Source organism: Lepidothrix coronata, unplaced genomic scaffold, assembly GCF_001604755.1.
Source record: "Lepidothrix coronata isolate B3197 unplaced genomic scaffold, Lepidothrix_coronata-1.0 Scaffold41, whole genome shotgun sequence".
In the NCBI taxonomy this organism is placed as follows: domain Eukaryota; kingdom Metazoa; phylum Chordata; class Aves; order Passeriformes; family Pipridae; genus Lepidothrix; species Lepidothrix coronata.
This window is the reverse complement of record NW_016690221.1, coordinates 1,763,977-1,785,949: the sequence shown is the minus strand read 5'-3', so window position 1 is coordinate 1,785,949 and position 21,973 is coordinate 1,763,977. Positions and strand designations below refer to the sequence as shown.

The 21,973-nt window shown below is 43.3% G+C and overlaps 1 protein-coding gene across 2 annotated transcripts in view; it reads right to left on the bottom strand.

The window, feature by feature from the left end:
- Window positions 1-21,973, bottom strand: part of MAD1L1 (MAD1 mitotic arrest deficient like 1) — a 353,601-nt gene that overhangs the window by 89,628 nt on the left and 242,000 nt on the right. For both annotated transcript variants that reach the window (XM_017813643.1, XM_017813644.1), the window contains one exon: window positions 398-588. In XM_017813643.1, coding sequence (XP_017669132.1) covers window positions 398-588 — 191 coding nt within the window. The remainder of the gene's footprint in view (window positions 1-397; window positions 589-21,973) is intronic.

The following is a 21,973-nucleotide window of genomic DNA, read 5'->3' as shown; positions in this document are numbered from 1 at the left end:
GACAGGCAAACAAGTTAGAGGATAGCAAAAAAAATGCAGGGACATATATCTTACAGTGAAGTAAGGAAGAAACCTTGATGGTTACATACAGTTTTATTACTGCGGCATGTAACTGGTACTATAAAAAGGTGAAGTGCAAGGCCAGATGCCTTAGGTATTATGCATATATAGTCTCTTCTCTTTATCCAGACTTTGATATATAAGTGGGAGACCAGATGTCAAACCTCTCATTTTTTAATAGAAGAAAGGATCCTTGCTTCCCTCACAAGGAACACTCTGCACATACCACGGGGCAGTGACTTCCCAGTCTAAGCACCGAGAAAGAGCAAATACAAACTGGCACCTTGAAAACCATGAACTCAAGGAAGCAGGTGCAGCGAGGGGTGTGCAGACCTACCTTAAAAAGCAGGCAGTCCCCCTGGTGCTCGGCATAGATGGAGCTGAGTCGATACTGGTTCTCCATGGTGATGTCGATCTGGTACCCCGTGAGTGTGTAGCACACCTTGCGGAACTCCTGGATCTTGGTCTGGAAAAGTTCTTTCAGGCGCTGGTTTTTCAGTTCTGCGCTTTCCACCTGCTTCTTCAGCTCTGTGTAGGGGAAGAAAACATGTACTTTCTTGTATATGTCATCGGCACAGAGCCCTCGTGCTGTATTTACAGTGCTAGCCAAGCTAAGTGAATTGAAAAGGTTAATTAAAAAGTGAATTAAGCAGGCAGAGTAAAGAAGCAGGCAAGCTAGATTCCTCTCTTCCTGGCCCCAGCAGACCAAAGGACAGTAAAGTGGAGAATAAGGAAAACAGCCATGTCTCAGTGAGATGGATTTTTCTTTTGCTCAGCCCATCTTTTAACAACACTACAAAATTCAAAGCTATAGCATCCATTTCCCCACATGCACACATCTTATATTCTGTAGAGAACCCAGGAGAAGGGTGTTATGCTACGTGAAGCAATCAAGTGGAAAAATGGTAGGAAATGCACCTCCACATGGCTGCAGCAGGAGGAAGCTGCCTATAAGGGACATCTCCTCCAATGGACTCTTGATTTGACGGTAAGTGCTTAGATCTCAAACTGACACACTGCTTAGGAATCCCTCAAGGTTCGGGAAGGGGCTTTTATTGTGATAAAAAGCCTGGAGAGCACCACTGCCTCTTTGCATTTGCTACCTTAACTGGACTAGTCCCTAGCAGAGAAGTCCTGGGAGACTGCCTGCCACTCACCCTGTGTTTTATTGCTACAAAGGGAGCTGCCAGTGCTGTGAATCCTTCAAGAGGATACACAACAATTACCATGAATCTTTCACCCAAGGTGCCTTCTGAGTAATTAAACCTCGATTTATCATCCCATTAATTACAGAGATTGGCTTTACTTTAATATACACTAGAGATGTCTCCCAAGTCAGCCTGTTTTATCAACACTGCAGTCCAGGGTTAGAAAAAATCCCAACTCTTTCTAACAGGAAACAAATAGACTTCCTCACTCGAATACCTCTTTGTCATTCAGAGCTTTAAGGCTTTGTCTGTGCTGTGACCAGAGACATAATTGCAGCATTTGTAGCCCCTATGTCTTTAGTTCAGCTAGTTCAGGTCCAGCAGCAGGATAGCAGGAACTTCAGTGCAAGGTGACTGCTGGAGTATGAGGAAGGTGTTTGGTTGGGGTTTATACAGCCCATGCTAAAATATTGTTTCCCAAGTGAGCTGGAAGTTTTTTTTCAGTGTTTGCTGGAAAGTGTTTCCATTGGTCTCCCAAGCACAGTGCAGGGAGGATGGAGGATGGAAACTGCAAGGCCATGGGCTTGCCAGTGATTCACCTTTGAGCAGCTGCAGGCACACCAGGAGAACATGAGTCTCCTCCAATCTCCTGAACTGCTTTAGTTCAGCGCTCTGGGTGGGACAAAAGGATAATTCAATGTGTTAAGTTAAAGTGCCTTAAATGCCACTGAGAATGCCCCTGCTCAGAAGTACTTTGGCCTTAATCCAATTCAGCTTAATCCCCCAGCAAGGACAGGAACTCTTTAATGGTTAAAGAGAACTACATGTCCCTTTACTTCTGAGTGAGAGCATCCACACAGGGAGAGTTAACGCTGGTCAGCTCCTTACCTTCAGCTAATCCAGCTCCACCTTCCTGAGAGGCTTTGTGGACGTGATGTACAAGCAAACTATCTCCTTTACTCTGGGCCTCCCCCCAGCTGCATCTTGCTTTATTGAGGAGAGCAAGCCAGTTGTGGGGAACATCACCAGTTTGTTCATGAAAGCACTGCCATAGATGGAACTGCCCAGTTGCAGGGGGACATAAGGTCAGTAGAGTATCCAAACCACCCTTCCAAGCCCAAAGAGTTGTGACTTACATACAGCCCCTTCCAATGAGCTGAAAAAGGCTCTGTCTTTCCTGACCACCCACCTTTCCACTCATAGCAACTCATCACTGTTTGATTAACTCAGCCCTTCTTTGGATTGTTACAACTCCTTCCCCATCATCTCAGCTGGGTCTAGTCTTTGATTAATCAAGTAATCAGCCTCTGAAATTGGGAGGTTAATGGGCAGATCCGACCTCGATATTTTCACAGTTTTCATTCAGCTATGCAACTGTTAAGGACAAAATTCTATATACTAAAGTAAAAATTCAGTGACCACACTGCAGTGGTAAATAACATTTCGTCACTGTCAGAGACAGCACTGCCTTTAATATATCGCCCGTGTCCAACAGCGATATTTTTTTCCTAATAAATGTAGCCTAGCCTTGGAAAAGTAAATCTGCCTCTTTTTACTGCATCTCAGAGGTTGCCTTTCCCAACTTTTATAACCTTGGAGGTAGATGGCACCCTAATTCATTAACTCCTTGAGCAGCTTTCGTTATTCATGAAGAGTTAGTGCCTTTTCCACTGTTTTGTCTCTTAGACTTGGAACTGCCAAGGGCCACCAGGAGCATCCTTACACCTGTTGGGCTGCAGCCTCATCACCCACCCAACAACAGTGGCCTAGTTAAACAACTCTCTGATTCTGCAATAGTAACTAAGTGATGGCAACTGCTTCCCTCTGCTACCCTCAGGGTGAAAAAGGAAAAGCTTCGACTACAATCAGTCTTTTATGCAATAAATCCACAGCTTTTCAATGTAACTGAAGGACCAGGGAGCCTTCACTCCCTACAGGGTGCTCTTTGCTGCCTCCCTGCCATTCCTCCTGGCCCTCTTTCCAGAGCCTGCAGCAGTGCTGGTGTATCACTGCATCAGCTGTCCTGGCTGAAGGAATTCATCTGCATGAAAAACTTATCTCCTTGTTAGAGAAGTCTTGTGTCAGCCACTGGTACAAGGTGCTGAACTCAGGAACTGTTACTAAAGATGCAGCCAAACGTGCCAACACCAGCCAGGGGTGGGACAAAGCCTTGTCATCCCCTCCGTGGCTCCATCAGCAATTCCCCAACAGCATTTCTTGAGCTTAGGGACAGAGCAGAAAAAACAAGCAGGAACAGGGACACCATAGGAATGCTTGAGTCTGCAGCTGCCCCCAGTGAAAGGTCCACTGAACCCTGACTGTAAAACAGAGATTACTCTTCCTTTATGCCCAATTAAACTTCAGTCCTCCGTAGTTCAGCTACAGCAACTGCTGGTGCCTACCTCCTGCAGTGCTTATCCCCAGGAAACAATTCAGCTCAGGGCTATTCCCAGATTAACTCACGACAGCACTCAGGGCTGTGACTACTCCCCTGCTTTCCACTGAGAGCCCTGCTGACACAACCAAGAAAACACACTGTGAGGAGGATCCACCAATAGTAACTCGATAGGAAACTAACCTGAGACTTGAGAAATGTCGGATGGGATCTCACTGGTGAAACAAACCCATTTGAGATGCCCTAGGGTATTTTTCAGACCTTTTCAACCTGCTTCTGCAGGAAAGAGATTTCCTGCAGGTTGCATATGATACCAGCCAAACCCAGGCCAACATCTCAGACACTTTGGGGTGTCTAAAATGGCACAGGATGCCTATTTTCAGGCACTGGGTACCTATGTAGCCTCTCTGCACCATGGATCTGCCGGTGTACAGACCTGGCACTGCAGATTCCCTACACCCAGAGAGCAGCACAGCAGCACGTGCACTGACTTGGGGACAGTAATTAATCTTTGTAATATGTCCCCCATCAAGTGAAGATGTTAAGCTAAGAGGCAGCTCATTGTTTGCTCTGCATCTGAATCCAAAGCTGTGACGGTGCTAATTCTTAAGCCTCACCTAATACCGCTAATTCCCGCCAAATTTCTAGCACAGTCAGGAAAACCTGATTTAAAAGTCATCACTTGCACAGAGTGCAACTCAGCTGTTTCAGAGCAGTGCTTAAGGCACAGCCATAGAGGCCACGGAACACAGGGAGATCCTTTCAGGGTGGGTCAGGTGCATTAGCAGAGCAGGGTTCTGGTGACAGCATTAATGTTTCCACACATTTTATCTCCATCTACAGAATCTCGAACATCTTGATCCTTCCAGATCTTTCACAACATTTGGAGAGTTAGATTGAATGATATCTTTACAAGACAGCATTTGAAAACTAGAATCTCTGTATTTAGAGAACCCATTTGAGTTCCTGTCTTAGACCTTGTTACACTTGCACAAAACAGGTGAGAGAAGTTGCAGAGGCCATGGATGGGGAAAGTTACACCACAAACAATCTTCATCCCAGAGAAGGGATGCCAAAGCATCTCCAAGTTAATGAAAGAAAGAAGAACTGAGAAAATAAGTGTGAGATTTGGCAGGCCATGCCTTGGTCAGGAATAACAACTGGATCTTTACTTTGCCTGAAAAAAAATTAAGGAGGAGAACAGAGAGAATGGGAAAATACATGGAAATACTGTCCCATCTCCTTTGTATTCAGCTCAAGAGTATGTACAAAAAGTTGCCTGTCCTGAAGAGTTTGATGTGGAAAAAATATCCTCACTGAAAAAAAATCATTAAGCTGTTACAAAATTAATATTGCCAAATTATTACCTTCCCCCTAATGATGCTGCTTCTTGAAACACCTTGGATTTTCACACACTTATATCGACTTAAATGAATAATTCAAACTATTTTGGATAAATAAATAAAATATGAGTTGGGCTTTTTTGATTTCATATTGAAAATGTCACTGCTTTTTATTTCATTGCTTTGACACTCCTTACATCTGAAACTGTTCACAGCTGCTTGGAAATACCACAGCTTTGGCTCCTGCTCCAAGTTCAGCTGGGTCAATCAATAACAATAGCAGTCTCTACACCAAAGAAAACCAAATTCATGCTTAACCTTTTCCCCAGGGAAAGAGGAGGAAACAATATGGCTCTCAGCATGCCAAAAGTGGCATGAAATTAAATACACCACTAGTCTTTTCCAGGAAAATACAAATTTGTTCTGCCCATCCTCAAAGACGCCACAAGCCATGTAGCTGCATTAATTCAGTTGCGATCCCAGCTAATACATCTCTCTCTCAGAAAAGCCTTCAGTCCTTTTTAACTCTCCATTAAAGGTTACTTTCCCTCAGTGACATGCTTAGGGGTCACTCACTCCAACACACAGAGGATAAAGTATTTACACATGATTTCCTGTCCCTGCAGACCCTGCCAGGATACTCAAGACAGATGCCACCCGATAGTGCCATGGAGGATACTGCATTTTAACCAACCCTGCTGTATTTAAACAAGAGACTGCTTAGATTTTGTTTCCAGCCTACAGAAAGGATGCCAGAACCACCTGCTTCACACAAGGTCCATGATGGGAGGAGGAAACTGTATTTTCTCGGTTCCAAGCAGCAAGGCCACAATTACCCTCATTCTCCCCCACCTACACCAGCTGTTGCCATGCAATGTCCCCCATAAATCACCCCCACCTTAACCCTCAAACTGACTGAATTACAGCATCCTACTGCAGGTCTGTCCTTCCCATCTGACTCTCTGCAACCCTAACACAGCCCCCCCTGCAGCTGGGATCCTTCCAGTCATTTCTCTGCTCAAAACTCGAGCTGAAATTTTCTTTGCCAGCCTCAGTTTTACGAGGAGAAGCGTCTGAAAAGAGTTCTGTGATATTCTGTGAAGGGCACAACATAAAAATAAATTGTATTGTGTTAAATAAAGGCTAATAGGAGAAGTGCTGAGCATTTTCTGATGTAGGCAAGTTTATGACCATTGCCTTTGAGAAATAAAACTCGCTTTGCTAGATTTTATAGGCGTGTTTTATGCCCTGGGGGAGTGGGACCACACAACCCGGCCGGCATGGCAGCCCCACACCACCCCTGCTCAACCTTACAGTCTGGCAGCCTCACACTGCTCTCTGCAAAACTTGCAATTTGTGACATTACAACCATGAATTATAACTTTTCTTGAAGGTAAAAACAGCTTTATATTCAACAGACTGCACTGGCTGTTCAATTTGAAACCTAAGTGGTATTTATTTGATCAGTCAACATTGGTTTATTTTTAAACCGTGTATGTACCATATGGTTCAGTGCACCTCCCAGCCCCCTCCTCCAGCCACCAGCTTGCCCTTCCAGCAGCTCAGGGGAGAGTTTTCAAAGGCAGCACAGTACAACCAAAGGTTTCCACCACCATGACCAGCTGCGGCTCTTGCACTGCCCAAGAACTCTCCACTAAAAACAATTTCCCAGATGCTTCTCTTCACTGAAGATGGTTGGCTGAAGGCCCCATTTCAGATGACCCAAGTACCTTTACAAGGGTACCACTTCTTGGAAAGAAGACCATAATTAACCTTTATCCTCAGATAACCTGCATAAAGTGGCAGAAGACACCACAAGGGTAAGATGAAAGCAGCAAGGCACTGAGGACCAGAGAGAGGAGGCTATGGAAAAGCACAAACTGTCTCTTGCAGTACCTACACTCACATAAAATACAGATTAGGATCAAGTAAAGTGTTACTTTGCTTCTTTTGATAACAATGAGATTACAACACAAGGCTGCAAAACTCATAAGCACATCTGAAGTTGGCCAATGTACAGGATTCAGCCTTGGCAGATGAACTACCACTGAGGAAAAGCCTCCCTCAGGGGATCCCAGCATGGGTACTGCTTGGAGCTTTCTCTGTCCTTGTTGGCAGAGCTGTTTCAGAGTGGGGGAAAGCAGAAAAAAACAAGTGGGCTTTCAAAAGGCCAGCCCAGCTCCTCAGTCACCCCTGCAGCATGTTCACTTGTGGAGGCAGCACAGTGTTGTGTGAAGAGACCCTTGGGTATCTCTAAAATCTCTGGCTTAAACGATGTGAACAGCCTGTTTGCAAGCAATACAGAACTCAGTGAGGATGGCAACATACACCCCAGACACAGGATAAATTAACCTCAGGAGAACTATTTATTGTCCAAGATGGACTTCATCAATTAGTATGATATGGCACAAACAGTTTGCAAATCAGGGTTGTCACACTGGTCATAAATCGTGACCCAAGCAGGAAGACATCTCTCTCCACCCCTCAAATGATGATTGAAGTCTTCTAGCCACATTTCCCTTCCATATGGCATTTATAGACCAACAGCACTTCCCAGAACAAAGTGATGTCAGCCAGAGCTGGAGCAAGTCATTAACTTCAGATGCAAAAAATAGCCTCACCTTAAAAATAAAAATATACTGTGTCACTTCAGTTTACAGGAAAGTACTTAACTTCTGCTTCTAGAACAAGCCAGCAAATATCAGGTATAAGTCTTCCAGGCTACCTGGTTTCCAAGTAATCCATTTTGGAGTTATTAAAAAAAAAGTCAAAGGGACTTTTCATGGGCTGTAGTTCAGGGAAGTCTGCTGGTAAAAACAGGGGCATAACTTGTATCACTTGTCAGAGGAAGGAGAATCACTTCTCCACTAAGCTGCTTCCAAGAAAAAGAGTGGTTTGAAACCACTCAAGTGTCTAATGAAAGAATTAATCCCAGGAACTATATAATTAACATATATAATATGCATTGTTAATTACATGGGGTGATCTGCAGAAGCATCTAATAGACAATTTTATCCCCTGTCTGATCACCTCCCCTGCACTCTGCCCATTATTTTGTTTCCATTGGCACAGCACTACTATTACCACTACCCCAAAACACTAGATGCCATTTAAACCTCTGAAACAGCACCCAACATCTGCTATTAAAACAAACACAGAAAAACTGCTCCAGAAATAGTTCTTTGTTCCCTCTCACAGTGAAGATTTTTTGCAGGAGTTATAGTCATTCACAGCACAGGGTGGACAATATTCAATCATGCATTAGAGAGTGCTTCACAGTTTATTAGCTAATGATGTTCACCGAGGCTGTGAACAGCAGCTTTCCACCACTGGTAAGAGCTGATTTCAAGCCTTCCTAGGAGCAAAGCCATTCTGCTCTTACTCCAGGAACTTTCTATACTCAAATTCTGATGCTGAGACTCATTAAAATGCTGTTTTGACTCAGTGACAGCGTCCAAGATTATGTTACTTACAGTGCCTTGTCTCCCTCTGTTCCCTGCACTGCAAAGGCTGTGCTCATGACACAAAGATGTTACAGCTTTGCAGGCAGATAGATCTAAATATAGAGCTAACAAACACCTAGGGAGGTTCTTCCCATTTCTAAAGTAACTTATCAAATAACTACGTGGTGTAAGACAGATGCTGAGATGGGACAGGGCATCATGTAGGCGCCCTTTAGCTCTGATTTGGGATGCACAGAGCAAACTCTAAGTCCTGCAGACTCCCCAACAATTTGGACCACAAGCCCACACCGGGCATTGAATTAAACCCCTTCTACTCATGAACTGCCTGGTCTTCATGGTCATTACAATCCCATTCCCAACTTCAGAACTCATTTCTTGGCCACCAGCCCTGCGCCTTGCCCCTGAGGTGAGGCAGCTCTGTGAAAGGTCAGCCTGCCCGTTCGGCTGTTCGCTAATGGACCGTGGTCGCTGTGCGCCAGCACGTGGCCGGGCTGCAGGGCACGGCCAGGGAAATGCACAGCCAGCTGGGATGGAGACACAATGGCACTGCAACAGATTAAAGCAAGGCTCTGCAGCACGCCACCCTGTTTGTGTTTTTAATGGGAGAAGATTGTGGAGTTTGTTTTAGGGCTTTTGTTCCAAAGGAAATTACGCTCTAAAAAGCCTCCACTCGCTCCTTCTATTCAATCCTTTTTTCCCCTCCCTGTTTATCCCCTTAATAATGTTTTGAAGTGTTGGCACTGCAAATGTATTGCTCTTGGCCTGAATGCACTCTGGGTGCCAACTAATCAAACCTTCCCCAAATCCTTCTCCCTGCTCTTTGTTCTCCTGCAGCAGGACCCAAAGGCACTTACTCTGCTCAAGAATCACACCAGATGTTTCCTCTGAGTGCTCTTACAAGTGCCCTGGACCTCCTCTCATAGGAGAGCAGGTTCTGCCCTATTTTTATTGGTGTATTTTTCACATTCTACTTCATTTTCTGATGTCCACTTTATGAAAACAATCTTTTAAAGATGATCATGCTGGAGCGGAACAAAACACTGTTTCGGCGTGGAGCAGCAGCACAGCAAGAGGGGGAAAGGGGCTTTCAAACAACAGAACTGCTGGAATGTTACACAAAGACAAGCAAACTTTTTTCCCTGGAGCATGAAAGATGTTTGGAAACAGAGCCATCTCCTGGATAACCAGGCTTTCAATCACATTATTCCAGCTTCTGGAGGTTATATTTCCATCGCAGGAGTCTGAAGAGTTATTATGGATAGGGAGGGTTATTTCCCTTAACCTTGTGCTGGTGCTCTTGGGCAAGAGGTACAGGCTTGATGTCACCAAGTAATGTCCACAAACTGTGCCAAGACTGGAGGACACCAAAATCATCTCTGGGCAGGGAGATAGGAAAGGTAACATCTGTCTCAGCCCAAATGCCAAGTCTCCTCTCCCGATCCTGAATTATTCATCACGTGCTAACTTCCAAGCCAGTTCCGTTTTAAATTTTTAAATATTTAATAACTGGGTATTAAATATTGATGCAATTTTATTAGAAATTTTGGAAGACGGGCACTAAGGCTCTAGTTAAGTTCATCATTGGGAATGACTGGCTACTCAGAGAGACTTTCTAGCCATCTAGAGAGAGACAGAAGGAAGAACAAAAAAGATAAAACAAGTATTTATGGACCTCTCTGACTCTAAATCACAAGACAATACAGATACCTGAGACATTTGTTTTCAAAAAAACATCATCTTTTTATGAAAAAAGCAGAGAAACCTACACTGGGAACATGCTAGAAAGCCAACAGCTGCAGTTTAAAGAGTCTTTAAGAGTTTAATTTCAGTGTCATAGAGAAAGATGTCCACCTCAGAGAGCTGCAGTGTCTCTGGCTGGCAAAAGGACACTTGAGTAGCCTCTGACTACAAGAAAAATGCGCAGTAAGTCTCACTTGTGATTCAGGGCAAACACAGACAAAGTTCAGCTCGATACACCCCCGGATGGACACAGATTCCTCCCTTTTTCTGATGCCTACTCAGAGGGGGCTTCAGGATGCAGAGTCTGCCCTGAGCTGGTCTAATAACTTGGATTCGTTAAATATCCATGGCTGTTTCTCTCCACGTAGTTCCTGCAGACCACCTTTTCCTCCTTTTAAGTAGAAGACATCTCTTTAACCCTGACCCGGGTTGAGAGCGAGCCCACGTTCCCGTCCCTCTGCACTACGAGCGCACGTTCCCCACCGCGACAGAAATTGTATGGTTTACACAACAGATGACACACGAGGCCTGGAATTATATGCAAATGAATGGATCCATCCCTCGCTTCCTAACCATCACAACTCTGACTTTCCAACAACTGCATGGGGTAATTTCTGCACCAGATTCCAAACAAAGGGCATCTCTNTATTAACATCTCACTGTGGAGAGCAGTTTGTCACCTTTCACAAAAATTATCTGAAAAGACACTAGCAATTATTCCCAAAGAGATTATTGGGTGGTTATGTCCCAGCACAGCAGCTGGAATCTCAAGTAACATAATATTCACCAAGAAAAATCCCTTTTCAAGTCAAGAGAACATGGAACAGATTAAAAAGTGAACTAAACTGTAAACAAACACAAAACTAGAGGACGAATCAAGCTTGTTCCCTTCAGTTTTGTTCACCTCTATACCAGCATTAGGAACACACCTTCAAAAGAGATCTAAAAGCTCCTGATTATGAGTCAAGCTGACAGGACATTAACTTTGGAGACTTATCCTGGGAAGGAGCTTGGTATGTTATGAATGAAAGACCCTAAGGAAGAATGACTTAGGCATCTCTTCAAGCTGCAAAAATCCAGCTGATTTCTAGGTCTTGTATATTTGATTTTTCCAAGAATTTTAAACACCAAGGACTAAACAAATGCAAGACAGACAAGTGTTCTCTTCCAGGGATTGTCATATAATTCCTGGTTGTATCTCATAATATGACTCAGGAAGCAACATTTGCTTGGCTAATGCCGTGAGTGAAGAGGGACAAAGAGCAGAAGCCCTCTCTAATTCCAAGTAAGCAATTACTCATGGCTCTTGGACAGGAATGAGTAAGTAGGGTCTGTACCTGTGCAAGAAGGACCAAGGGATCCAGTTATACAAATTTCTTCTTCAGTGGGGAAATTGGTAGTAGAAAAGGTGATGTTCTACTGGCTGCCCTTTGAGCTCAGGCCATTTCTAGTTACACAGATTCATAGAATGGTTTGGATTGGAAGGGACTTTAAAGATCACCTTGTTCCAACTCCCCTGCCATGGGCAGGGATGTCACTCACTGGATCAGGTTGCTCAGGGCCCCATCCAACCTGGCCTAGGGGAGTTTGGGAGAATTAAATCCCATAAACCGATGTGCCAGGAGCTGCTAATTCCATATGCTGACTGGAAATCACACCCAAGAAAACAAGATCATAACCTTGGGATGACAAATTTATATTAAAAAAACCCAAAAACCCCAAACCAACAACAGAAACCACCAAGAATCTGGCCTTGGAGATAAAAGTAGAAATCTCTTACCAAGTGAAATATTTTGCTAGTGCTGAACCAGCTCATTACCTTCAGGTCTGCAAAAAAAAGCTTCTTGTGACTTTGATGGAAATTCTTCTAAACAGCAGTGATTAGAGATCTCCACTCTAGAGCCAGAGAAGCACAAAAAACCCTGAGCAAGTCTCCTGTCTACAATGGTAGGAAAGAAAAAAACTATTGCTGCACTTTTTGGGTGCATACTGTCAACAACTCTAAGCCCATCCTTTTCATACAACCTATAAACATATTAAAAAAATTATGAGCTCTGCCTGTTTCAAGCCTGAGAAACATCCATAGAGCACATAATGGTCCAAAATGGAGCACTTTAACATGTTCTTTTCTTCACTGACATTTTTAAAAGTTTCTCTGTATCATCTAGGAGATATTGTCCTGAGTCAGACAGCATGTTACTGCCATACATTCATATAGGACATTCCACAAACAGAAAGCCAATATCTAGAATAATACAACCAAGGACAGAATAGGTCCTTGAGGAGATGAGGACATGAAGCAACTCAGAAAAGTTAACTTAAAAGGGTAATTCATAGTAAGTAATAATAAAGGTGAAGGAAAAAGAGTTCAGAGAGGATGCAGAAAAGATTTCAAGACTGAGTCAAGAATGCTGATATCTAACAAAAACAACAAGAAAAGTGGGATTTGGAAGAATGAGAAGACAGAGATGGACAAATGCAATCAGCCCACAGCCACCCAGAAGGCTGTATGGACCTGCTAAAGACAACACCTTCCATGGATTCTTAGAGCTCTGTCCAAATGCAGAAAAAGGGCAGTTTCAATGAAGGATCTAGCCTAATCATCAAGGATAAAATTACTACCACTTTTAATTCTTGTCAGCTGATGTGGAAAACAAACAGGGGTGGTGACTGATTTCACACCTGCATGTTCAAATTACCTTAAACTAGGTAAGCAGGACCAGCTGGGAAGACCTCAAATTACAAAAGAAGCCTTTCTTTTTTCTAACAAAGATATTTTACTGGCCTATTAAAAAAAAAAAAACATACCCAAAGGAAAGATTCTGCAGAAGGCTCAGCATCTTTCTTCAAAGGAAGGCCACTGAAAGAGTCAAGCAAAGGGACTCAATAGCTTGAGAGTTTAAACTAGAGCTTTCGGCATAATTTTGACTGCAAATAATAATAAAATGCTCTGATGGAGTTTGGGTGGAGAAAAAGGGTGAGGGAAGTAGAAACACATTCTTAATTAAAATCTCATTTAGCAACTTATTTTTTTTTATGTGCTTAAAAATTCCACTGAGGTCACCATTCTGGAGAGATGACAAACTCCTGGGATAAAGGCTGGAAAATCCTGGTAGTCATGTCACATTTAGCAAGTCAAAGATATGTTTGTATAAGGCTGTAGAGGGCTAAATCCATTTTACATGCCGTATGTATTATTAATTTCTGACAGTGGGCTTAGAAAAACCTAATTCGCTGGAATACGAGCTCCCTTTGAGCGGAGGGAAGCCTTTTCAAAACTCATCTTTTATTGACTGAGTCATTTTTGAGTCAATCTGTCTGCTTTCGGCAAGACAAGAGTTTTAAATCTTCTCTCTTTTTTTCCTCCTTTTTGAGTCGTGGCAAGTCTATTAAAACCTGCTAATGTATGCAGCAAGGCCTCTGATTTGAAATGTAATGAATTCTTCAGATAGTGGCAGATTAGGGGGGGAAGATGATAGAAACAGCCAGAGCGGGACAAAAAAAGAACTCTCCAGAAAAAGAGGAGGAGAAGGGTGAGTGGGAACGAGAAAGATTAACCCTTTTTATCCAGAAGAAGAAAATCTTTAAGCTCCATTAACAGAATCAGTTAAAAAAGCAGAACTGGAAGAGGCAGAGCATCTTCAGGCTTGCCTGGGGCTGAATGAGACAAAGAATAAATGAATCTTTCCTCCTAGAGTCTCTTGTAAGATTAGGTAATTCCCTAAGTGAAAAATGAATAACTTAGAGAAAATTAGCTCCATCCATATAAATAAGCCTTCATATTCCAAACTCGTCACCCAGAGCTTTCCCAGGCGAATGCCCTGAAACATTTTTTGCTGTTGTGTAACAGATGGTTTCCTCCACCCCCCTTCCCTGGGTTGGTTCCAACCGCAGTATCTTTCAGGTGATCTTGTTTTAGCACAAAAATGAGCATTTTGGGTGTAAATCATCAATCCTGTTAGTGAAAGGCTGCTTGGCAGTTTTATTGTCTTCAGCATCTTTGAAGTGCCGGACAAACCTTACGGACTTACACAAATGAGAGATTAGCACTGTCTCCATTTTACGGATAGAGGAGCTAAGGAAAAGAAAGTCAAGGATACTACTTAATTCAACAGCACTGATCTGGTGACAGCCCGGGCTGAGAACACAGAATCTGCTGAATCACGGCACAGACCTGGGATATCTTCCTGTTTAACAGGAAAATTCATAGCTCAGCCTTCAATTTGATGGCTTTTAAAAATAAAATTAGCTCTATAATAAAGTTCTAATGAAACAAAACCTTAGAGAGAACAGTCTGATGGAGCACAGGTGACCCAGTGGATTATAATGAAAATTAAGCTCAGCAGAACTGATGCAGGTGAGTAAATATGGAAATTGAGAAACTGGTCCTGTCAGCCTAATGTCCCTTTGCTAATGACAGGCACTGAAATGTTTTAACAACTGAGAAATCCCAAATAACAGAGGCAAAATCCTCCAATTTAACATGCAGCAGAGGTATATAAGCCCATGTATGTCTTGAAGGAGAGACTGAGTTTCCCTACAGATGCACGGCACTCAGTCCTCTATCACACAACTCAAACTACAAAAGGCAAAAAGTTTTAAGTGCAAAGTTAGCTCAAAAGCTGCTGGAGGCACAGAGACTGTGGAAAGTAAGCATGAACTGGAAAAAAACAGCAGCAGGAAACCTTTGCAGTGGGATACAGGACACAGGTAGAAGTGTTATCTTGGAGGCCAGCAAGCCATGGGAGTTAGCCTGGCTTTTCAAATTGCTCCCAGGTACAGTCTGCATTTGCTGGCAGAAACACAATTTTTTCCACCCTGGAGAATAACAATGGCTGTATGTCTGTGCCCACATCTCCTAAACTCCATCAGTCCCTTGATCTGATTCTCCCCAACTGAGAAATTCTCTTTTCCTACCTGTCTGTTTGCTTCACAACCCTGATGTGAGAGCAGCAGAATTCACAGACAAGAACTTTTACATCTCCACAGATTAGTGCTTTTGGAAAGAAGAAGAGGTTACATTTGCTTTCATGTGCATAGACACAATGCCGACCTTTAGCTTGGTCCCAGCCCTCTGATTCAATAGCTGGCACTCACTCCCTGAATCAGTAATGAACTAAAGGTTATGGCAGGGAGCACGCTGTGCTCTGGATATACCATTTTTCAGAGAAGATAAGAAACTCAGACCTGGAATGGTACAGAAGAGGCAAAGTACCTTCCTGGCAGAGCATTTTTATTTGGGGACAAGGGCACAAAACAGGACTGTGGTATCAGTCCTCACGTCTTTACACGTGCCATTTGGTGACTGTTCTGCCTCCAAGTTAAAAACATACTTCTCACTTTCTGCCATCAGGATGGTTCCTGTATGGCACTAAGCAGTTAGTGTACTTCACACTAGCCATGGATGCATTTAGAGATGGATGAAGCAATCCCTGTGCAGATTTCCTATGGCTGTTAAGTTCACAGAGCACTTTGGGAATCCCAAGAGGCCAACATGCTCATTGCATCACATCAACAGCAGTAGCAGGCTCAAAGAACAGCCTACCCCAGAATATCACTATTTTTCTTTTCCAACTGCAGCCTGAATTCCCTCTACACAGCCTCTACATCCCTCCTTCCTGTCCCATTCATTTGGAAGATCTTCTTGGCATTGCATGAACTCTTCCATCTCTCTGACTTTTGAGACCTCTGAACCAAACTCTGCCTTAGTGCAGGATTAGCCTGTTTGGAATGAGATCAGTCAAGAAACCAAGATCTCCGGTGCTTAGTCACCAAAGAGATTATTTTGGTATAGAAAAAGAACACAGCATTCAGGTAACCTTGACTCTTGGTCTCCAATGATCCATCTCACACCAGGGAGCAAGTGCACAGAGTCCTGCTGTCTTGCTCTGCAGCCTCCCCAGAAGAGGGATTCACTTCAGTTTTAGGTTTAGAGATTTTACTCACTGCTGATACGGACTCTTCCCACTGAGGCCAATGATGCCAAGTGCCACAGAGACCGTGCTGCTGGCATGAACAGCACTGCCAAAACAGGTCAGAGCGGCTTAGGAAAAGTATACACTGAGGAACAAGTGAGGAAATGAAAAATGGTACACACAAAAGGTCTGTGAGCGTGGGATGTGCAAGCAATGAGAAACAGATTTACCCAACTTGGCTAAATCAGTGAATTAGCTCTGTGCTCGAAGAAAAAGTTATCCTTAAAGGCTCTGCTATTCAGTAGCTCACTTTACATCTGAGAAAAAGTCTGCAAAAATCCTCCTGCATTATCCCTAGCCTTATAGATTTTTTTCTTTTCATCTGAGGCTCAGAGTGGGGATTACCCATTAAGGTACAGTGGCCAAATCACATTCAATCTATTCTCTGTTAAAAGAAGAAAAAGCTTTATTCTTTCCTGTCCTCTTCCATCTCATTTCCTTCCCATGTCCACATCCAACTTTCAATAGGTGAATAGGTTCTGAATACCAGGAGGACACACAGGATGATACTAAATAACAATACTCACTTCTCCATCCTACAGGCCGCAACCTACTTCTTCAGCACCACAGAACAAGGGTTCATTTAAAATCTCCATCTGCTTCTCAATCCAGGAATGATACAGTTAGCAATTGTCAGTCAGCACTGACCAGTTTTGACCTGCAGTTTCCACAATTTCATCGCCTGTCTTGTGAACAGGGATAATGGTGACAGCAGCACTGGCAGGTTCATAGCAGAGTATCTGGGCTCATCCACACTCCAAAGCTAAAACATCTGCAGTGGTTCACATCTGGCCACCCCAACACTTGACCTGGCAGCACCAGCTCGAGCAGATGTGTTCAGTGAGGGATGAACCAACCAGGAGATCCAGCTCTGAGCTGTGCCAGCTCTGCCCCTTCCCCTGCTCCGGGAGCCCCGGTGGGACCATAACCAAGTGGAGTTAAACAAAGGAGTTAATAAGTACAGCTGGGGAGAGGCAATAAAAGCAAAAGATGACTGGAGAAATACCTTCACAGGCAGGAGAAGCATGTAACTACAGGCAACGAAAATGCTTTTACCACACTGAGTTTTTATAGAAAAGTGTTTGCTTTTCCTCAACCACAGAAGTCAGAGACTGTAAACATCTGCTCGTTCATGCAGTTTCTCTCCCACAATGTTTTGATTTAGGTATTTTCCTGTAATGTTTACAACTTAAACACATCAGAATTGTGCCAAGGCTTCAGTAATAAACAGTAAAAGGGATTGAAGGTACTAGAAAAGTGGAAAACTAATAAACCTAAAGTCATTTAAACAAACTGACAAGAGCTCTGCCATCACTCTGAAGCATTCTGAAGCAGAATTTCTACAGCTGAAATTACCTTGAATGCATCTTTCCAGTAAAACTGAAATGACCTCCCTTTCAGCATGAGATCTATTGAAGTATCTTGACCCTTTGGACATTATAATCTTCTGGGCAGCCACGTGTGAGTTATAACATCAAAGTATTTTAGCTGTTAGACATTACCAACAGTTGCTTCAAGAGCTGGTGAGTTGGAAGCCCGGCATGGCTGTTTGTCACGGTTTAATCCCAGCCAGCAACAAAGTACCACGCAGCTGCTCCTTCACTTCCATTCACCATCCATAGGACTCTCAGTGCTGTTTATCCTGCTGCTCCATTAATTTTATTCATTTGTATTGGGATTCCAACACAAAAAAAGTCAATTATGGCTCACTAGGAATTATAGAAAACCTGTGTAATTGGGATTCTGATTTAGTTATCAATACAAAAAGACATTCTGCTGCGCTAAGAAGTGAAAGATAAAGCAAGGTTTGCATTATTTGCAGCTGCTCAGAGTAAAAAAAAAAAAAAAAAAAAAAAGAGAAAACCTAAAGAGATTTTTATTAATGCTTTAGATGACTTAGAAAAAAAAGTCACTTAATCATAACATTGTAAACAAGGAAGTTCTACAGCAGTATTTAAAAATATCCAAAATTGTTTCAGGAGCCCCATTGATTTGAATTAGGCAGCTGCATAATCACAGGGGCTGCAATTTTAATGAACGTTTCAACAGGAAATGTAGAGCTGATTATATATATATCAAAACAGGAAAGATCCAAATGCTGCAGTAACTCTTTTTTTTGTTGTTGTTTTGTTTATTACCTCAGTGTGCATATCCAAACCAACTCCAGAACTAACACAGAACTTACCTGACAGCCACTCTCTCCTTGGCTCCCAGTGCTTCTGGCTGCAGCTCTGATCTTCCTGTCCTGATACATGTCATTAGGCACAGCATTTTGAAAAATAATTAGTGATTCAATCAGATTTTACACTGGATCAAGTGACTGGAAACTTCAATGCTGTGTTGCAGTTTTCCCTTAACATACTTTAGGGCATGTTATATATACTTAATTAGATAATGTTTATACAGTGCTTTGAAGAAATAAGGAACTCTGTAAGGGCTAGGTTGTATTTTCAGAAAGGAAAAGAGCAGTGTTGAGACAGCACAGGCACAGAGGGAGAGCAAAGCCCTCAGAAACTGAACACCATCTTGTTTTCAGAAAGGTTTCAGGACATTTGAGAAAAAATACATCAGCAGCTTCCAACATCAAGGCACCAAGAAAGAAACAAAAGTTGTGAAACAGGGGATGCTGCAGAAGCACTGAAATGACAGTGTTGCTGGTAGTGAAGTGAGAATAGTGATACCAGAGTCAGAGGCATCAGCACCTGCATAGAAGGAAAACTTTGTCTATAGTCAAACCCATTGATTATTACACTGTTATGGCAGTTTGCAACATAAAGACTCAGACAGAGCTGATGAAACGAAATGCACTCCACTCCTGTGAACACCCTTATTCATAAGAGTGGGAACTAATGGAATAAAAGTATCTGGCTTCCTATTATTTTGCAGCGAGGGAAGCAGGGCTTTTTTTTTTCTAAAAGCTAGGGTGCTTTGTTAGCTGCACGCTAAAATACTAAAACACACTACAAAACACAAAAATGTGTTCACCACAGGTCTTCCTAGAATGAACAGGGATCAGCACGTGGTCTTCACCTGACTGGGCACTCAGGGCAAGCACCAGAGGGGACGCAGAACACGGAAAGGGGAAAGCCAGGTTCTCGTCTGGATCAGGGCGAGGCACAGCACAAGTCCTCAACAAAGGGCATCTCATCCAAACCTCTATTCAAAGAGTTTGCAAAGCAACAGAGCAAGCTGTGGCTAAATCCACTCAGAATGAACAAGTGATGCCGCATCCAGACGTTCGGATCCCTACGGGGGGAGCGGCACCGAGAGTGCTCCGAAGGGTTTCCAGCGAGCGCTGAAAGCAAACAGTGTATGCAGGGAGCTTTAAAAATGATTGCAAAGAGAGCCCTGAGCTTCTGTTCTGTGCAGTTTATTCCTTTTTTTTTTTTTATTTGCCTATAACTAAATTACATGATTTCTTTGCAAGTCTAATTAAGCAGTTAATTGATGCTGGTGCCCTTTAGCATCTGGCATTTAAGATTAAGTAAATAATGGAGAAAAGTGCATGCAGCACCCAGCAATAATTAAACACAGCAAGGGTTTGTTCCCCCACCCTTCCCTGTTTTAACCTGTTACATATAAATCTCTGAGGATAACTGTCTTTAATAGCCTCAAATACACTTACACACCATATAATGGATACTTGACAACAGTATTTTTCCTCACAGAGATGGTGATAATAGGTGTATTTTTTATCTTAATTGGGAGCTTTTATTTTACACCTTGTGCTCAGGGTAAGGAAAAGCTCCATTGTCACAGCTCTATCCAACTGAAGAGCATGTTAAATGGATCTTCATGGGAACATACTTTTAAATCCAGGAGCATGAGTGTTGGCATCATGCATTAAAGATCTGTAGTCAATTTTTTTCCCTTTTTGATTACTTATTTCTTCCTGATGGACCATACAGTGCTATTCATCCATTTCCCACAGTCTATGAAAATGCAGACTATGAAAAAGGAAGACTAAGTTATCTAAAATAAAGCTGTATATAAAACAAAAAAACCTTTGGATAAAAAAAAGCATCCAGAGTTCTAGTCCTCACTACAGAACATAGATCCAGGTGGGGGAAATATGTGTTATTTGTAGTAATTTTCAGCACTCTCTCCAACATCACTGGCATGAGGCTCACTATGGAATGCTGTACACAGGCACCTCAGCTCACCTCAGCCTGCAGAAAAGGAGTGATGATTTCATGTACAAAAAGTCTGATCAGGAGAAACATCTCCTGGGGAGTGAAGATCTGTCGTTATTTATGGTCATTTCAGATGTGGGCCCATGTCAGGCTCACAAGGTGCAACAAGACCAAGTGCAAGGTGCTGCACCTGGATCGGGGCAATCCCTGGTATCAATATGGCCTGGGGGATTGAAGGGATTGGGAGCAGTCCTGCCGAGAAGGACTCAGGGTGCTGGTGGATGAAAACTCCACGTGAGCCAGTAGTACACACCTGCAGCCCAGAAAGCCAACCCTATCCAGAGCTGGATCAGCAGCAGCATGGCCAGCAGGTCAAGGGAGGTGATTCTGCCTCTCTACTCCCCACCTAGACCACTGCATCCAGCTCTGGACTCCTCAGCACAGGACATAGACCTGTTGGAGCAAATCCAGAGGAGGGCGATGGAGGTGATCAGAGGGATGGAACAATTTCCCTGTGAAGAAAGGCTGAAAGAATTGGTGTTGTTCAGCCTGGAGAAGAGAAAGTCCAGGGAGACCTTTCCTTTCTTAAAGGGGGTTTGTAAGAAAGACATGGGCAAACTTTAGCAGGGCCTACTGCAGTAGGGCAGGAGGTAATGGTTTTAAACTAAGAGAGGGTTGATTTAGACCAGATATAAGGAAGAAGATTTTTACAATGAGGATGGTGAAACACTGGCACAGGTTGCCCAAAGAGGTGGTGGACGACCCATTCCTGGAAGTGTTCAAGGTCAGGCTGGGGCTCAGATGGGGCTCTGAGCAACCCGACCTAGATGAAGATGCCCCAACTCATTGCAGAAGATGACCTTCAAGGGTCTCTTCCCACCCAAACTATAATATGATTCTATGATTTTTTACATGTAGAGCACTGCACTGACCATTTCCATCTCATCTTAAGCGTCCAGTTTTCCTCAGAAGGCTACATATTAAAAACTGGACTCAAGTTGTAAGACCTACTCCAAGACTTACACTGTGAGAAACTCTGAAACAGCTACAGCAGACCCAGCTTCTGCTGCTCCCCCAGCAAGACCACTGAGGAGCACAAAGCTTAGTCCAGCAGGTTAATGTGAGTCAAACTGCCTTCCTAATACAGCTCTGATTCAAACTAACGACAGTATGAAAGGTTTTCAGTTCTTACAGAGCTGCCTGATGGAAGGAATTGATCCCAAAGATTAGTGCCACAATCTCTTTAGACTCTGCAAGCAAAAAAATCTTGTGTGCAGACTCCTGCCCACCTCCCATGGGTGCTGTGAGTCTTAATTAGTATTATCTCTGGCACAGTCAGAGACCTTTGGACAGGGGGTATGAAAGAAATGGAAAATATTATCATCATTATGCCTGCTACCACCAGTGCTGGCATTCAGGGTAAAGCCTTCACAGCAGATGGTGAAGTCACAAGCATGGCTGGCTACAGTTATAATTTCCCTCATCACAGACTCTCCTTGTTGGAGCAGCTTCACCTCTTGATGCCTGAAGAGCAAACCAGAACCTGTGCTGACAGGACTGCATCCTGCTGGTCAGTACTGCTGACACATTCAAACCAGCCAGCAGCCAGCACTCAAATCACTAGAAAATAAATCATCCAAGGGACTTTCGAATTAAAAAGGGTTTCATTTTGATGGCAATTCTTTCTCCCTCCTGTCACAGTCACCCCCCCCCCC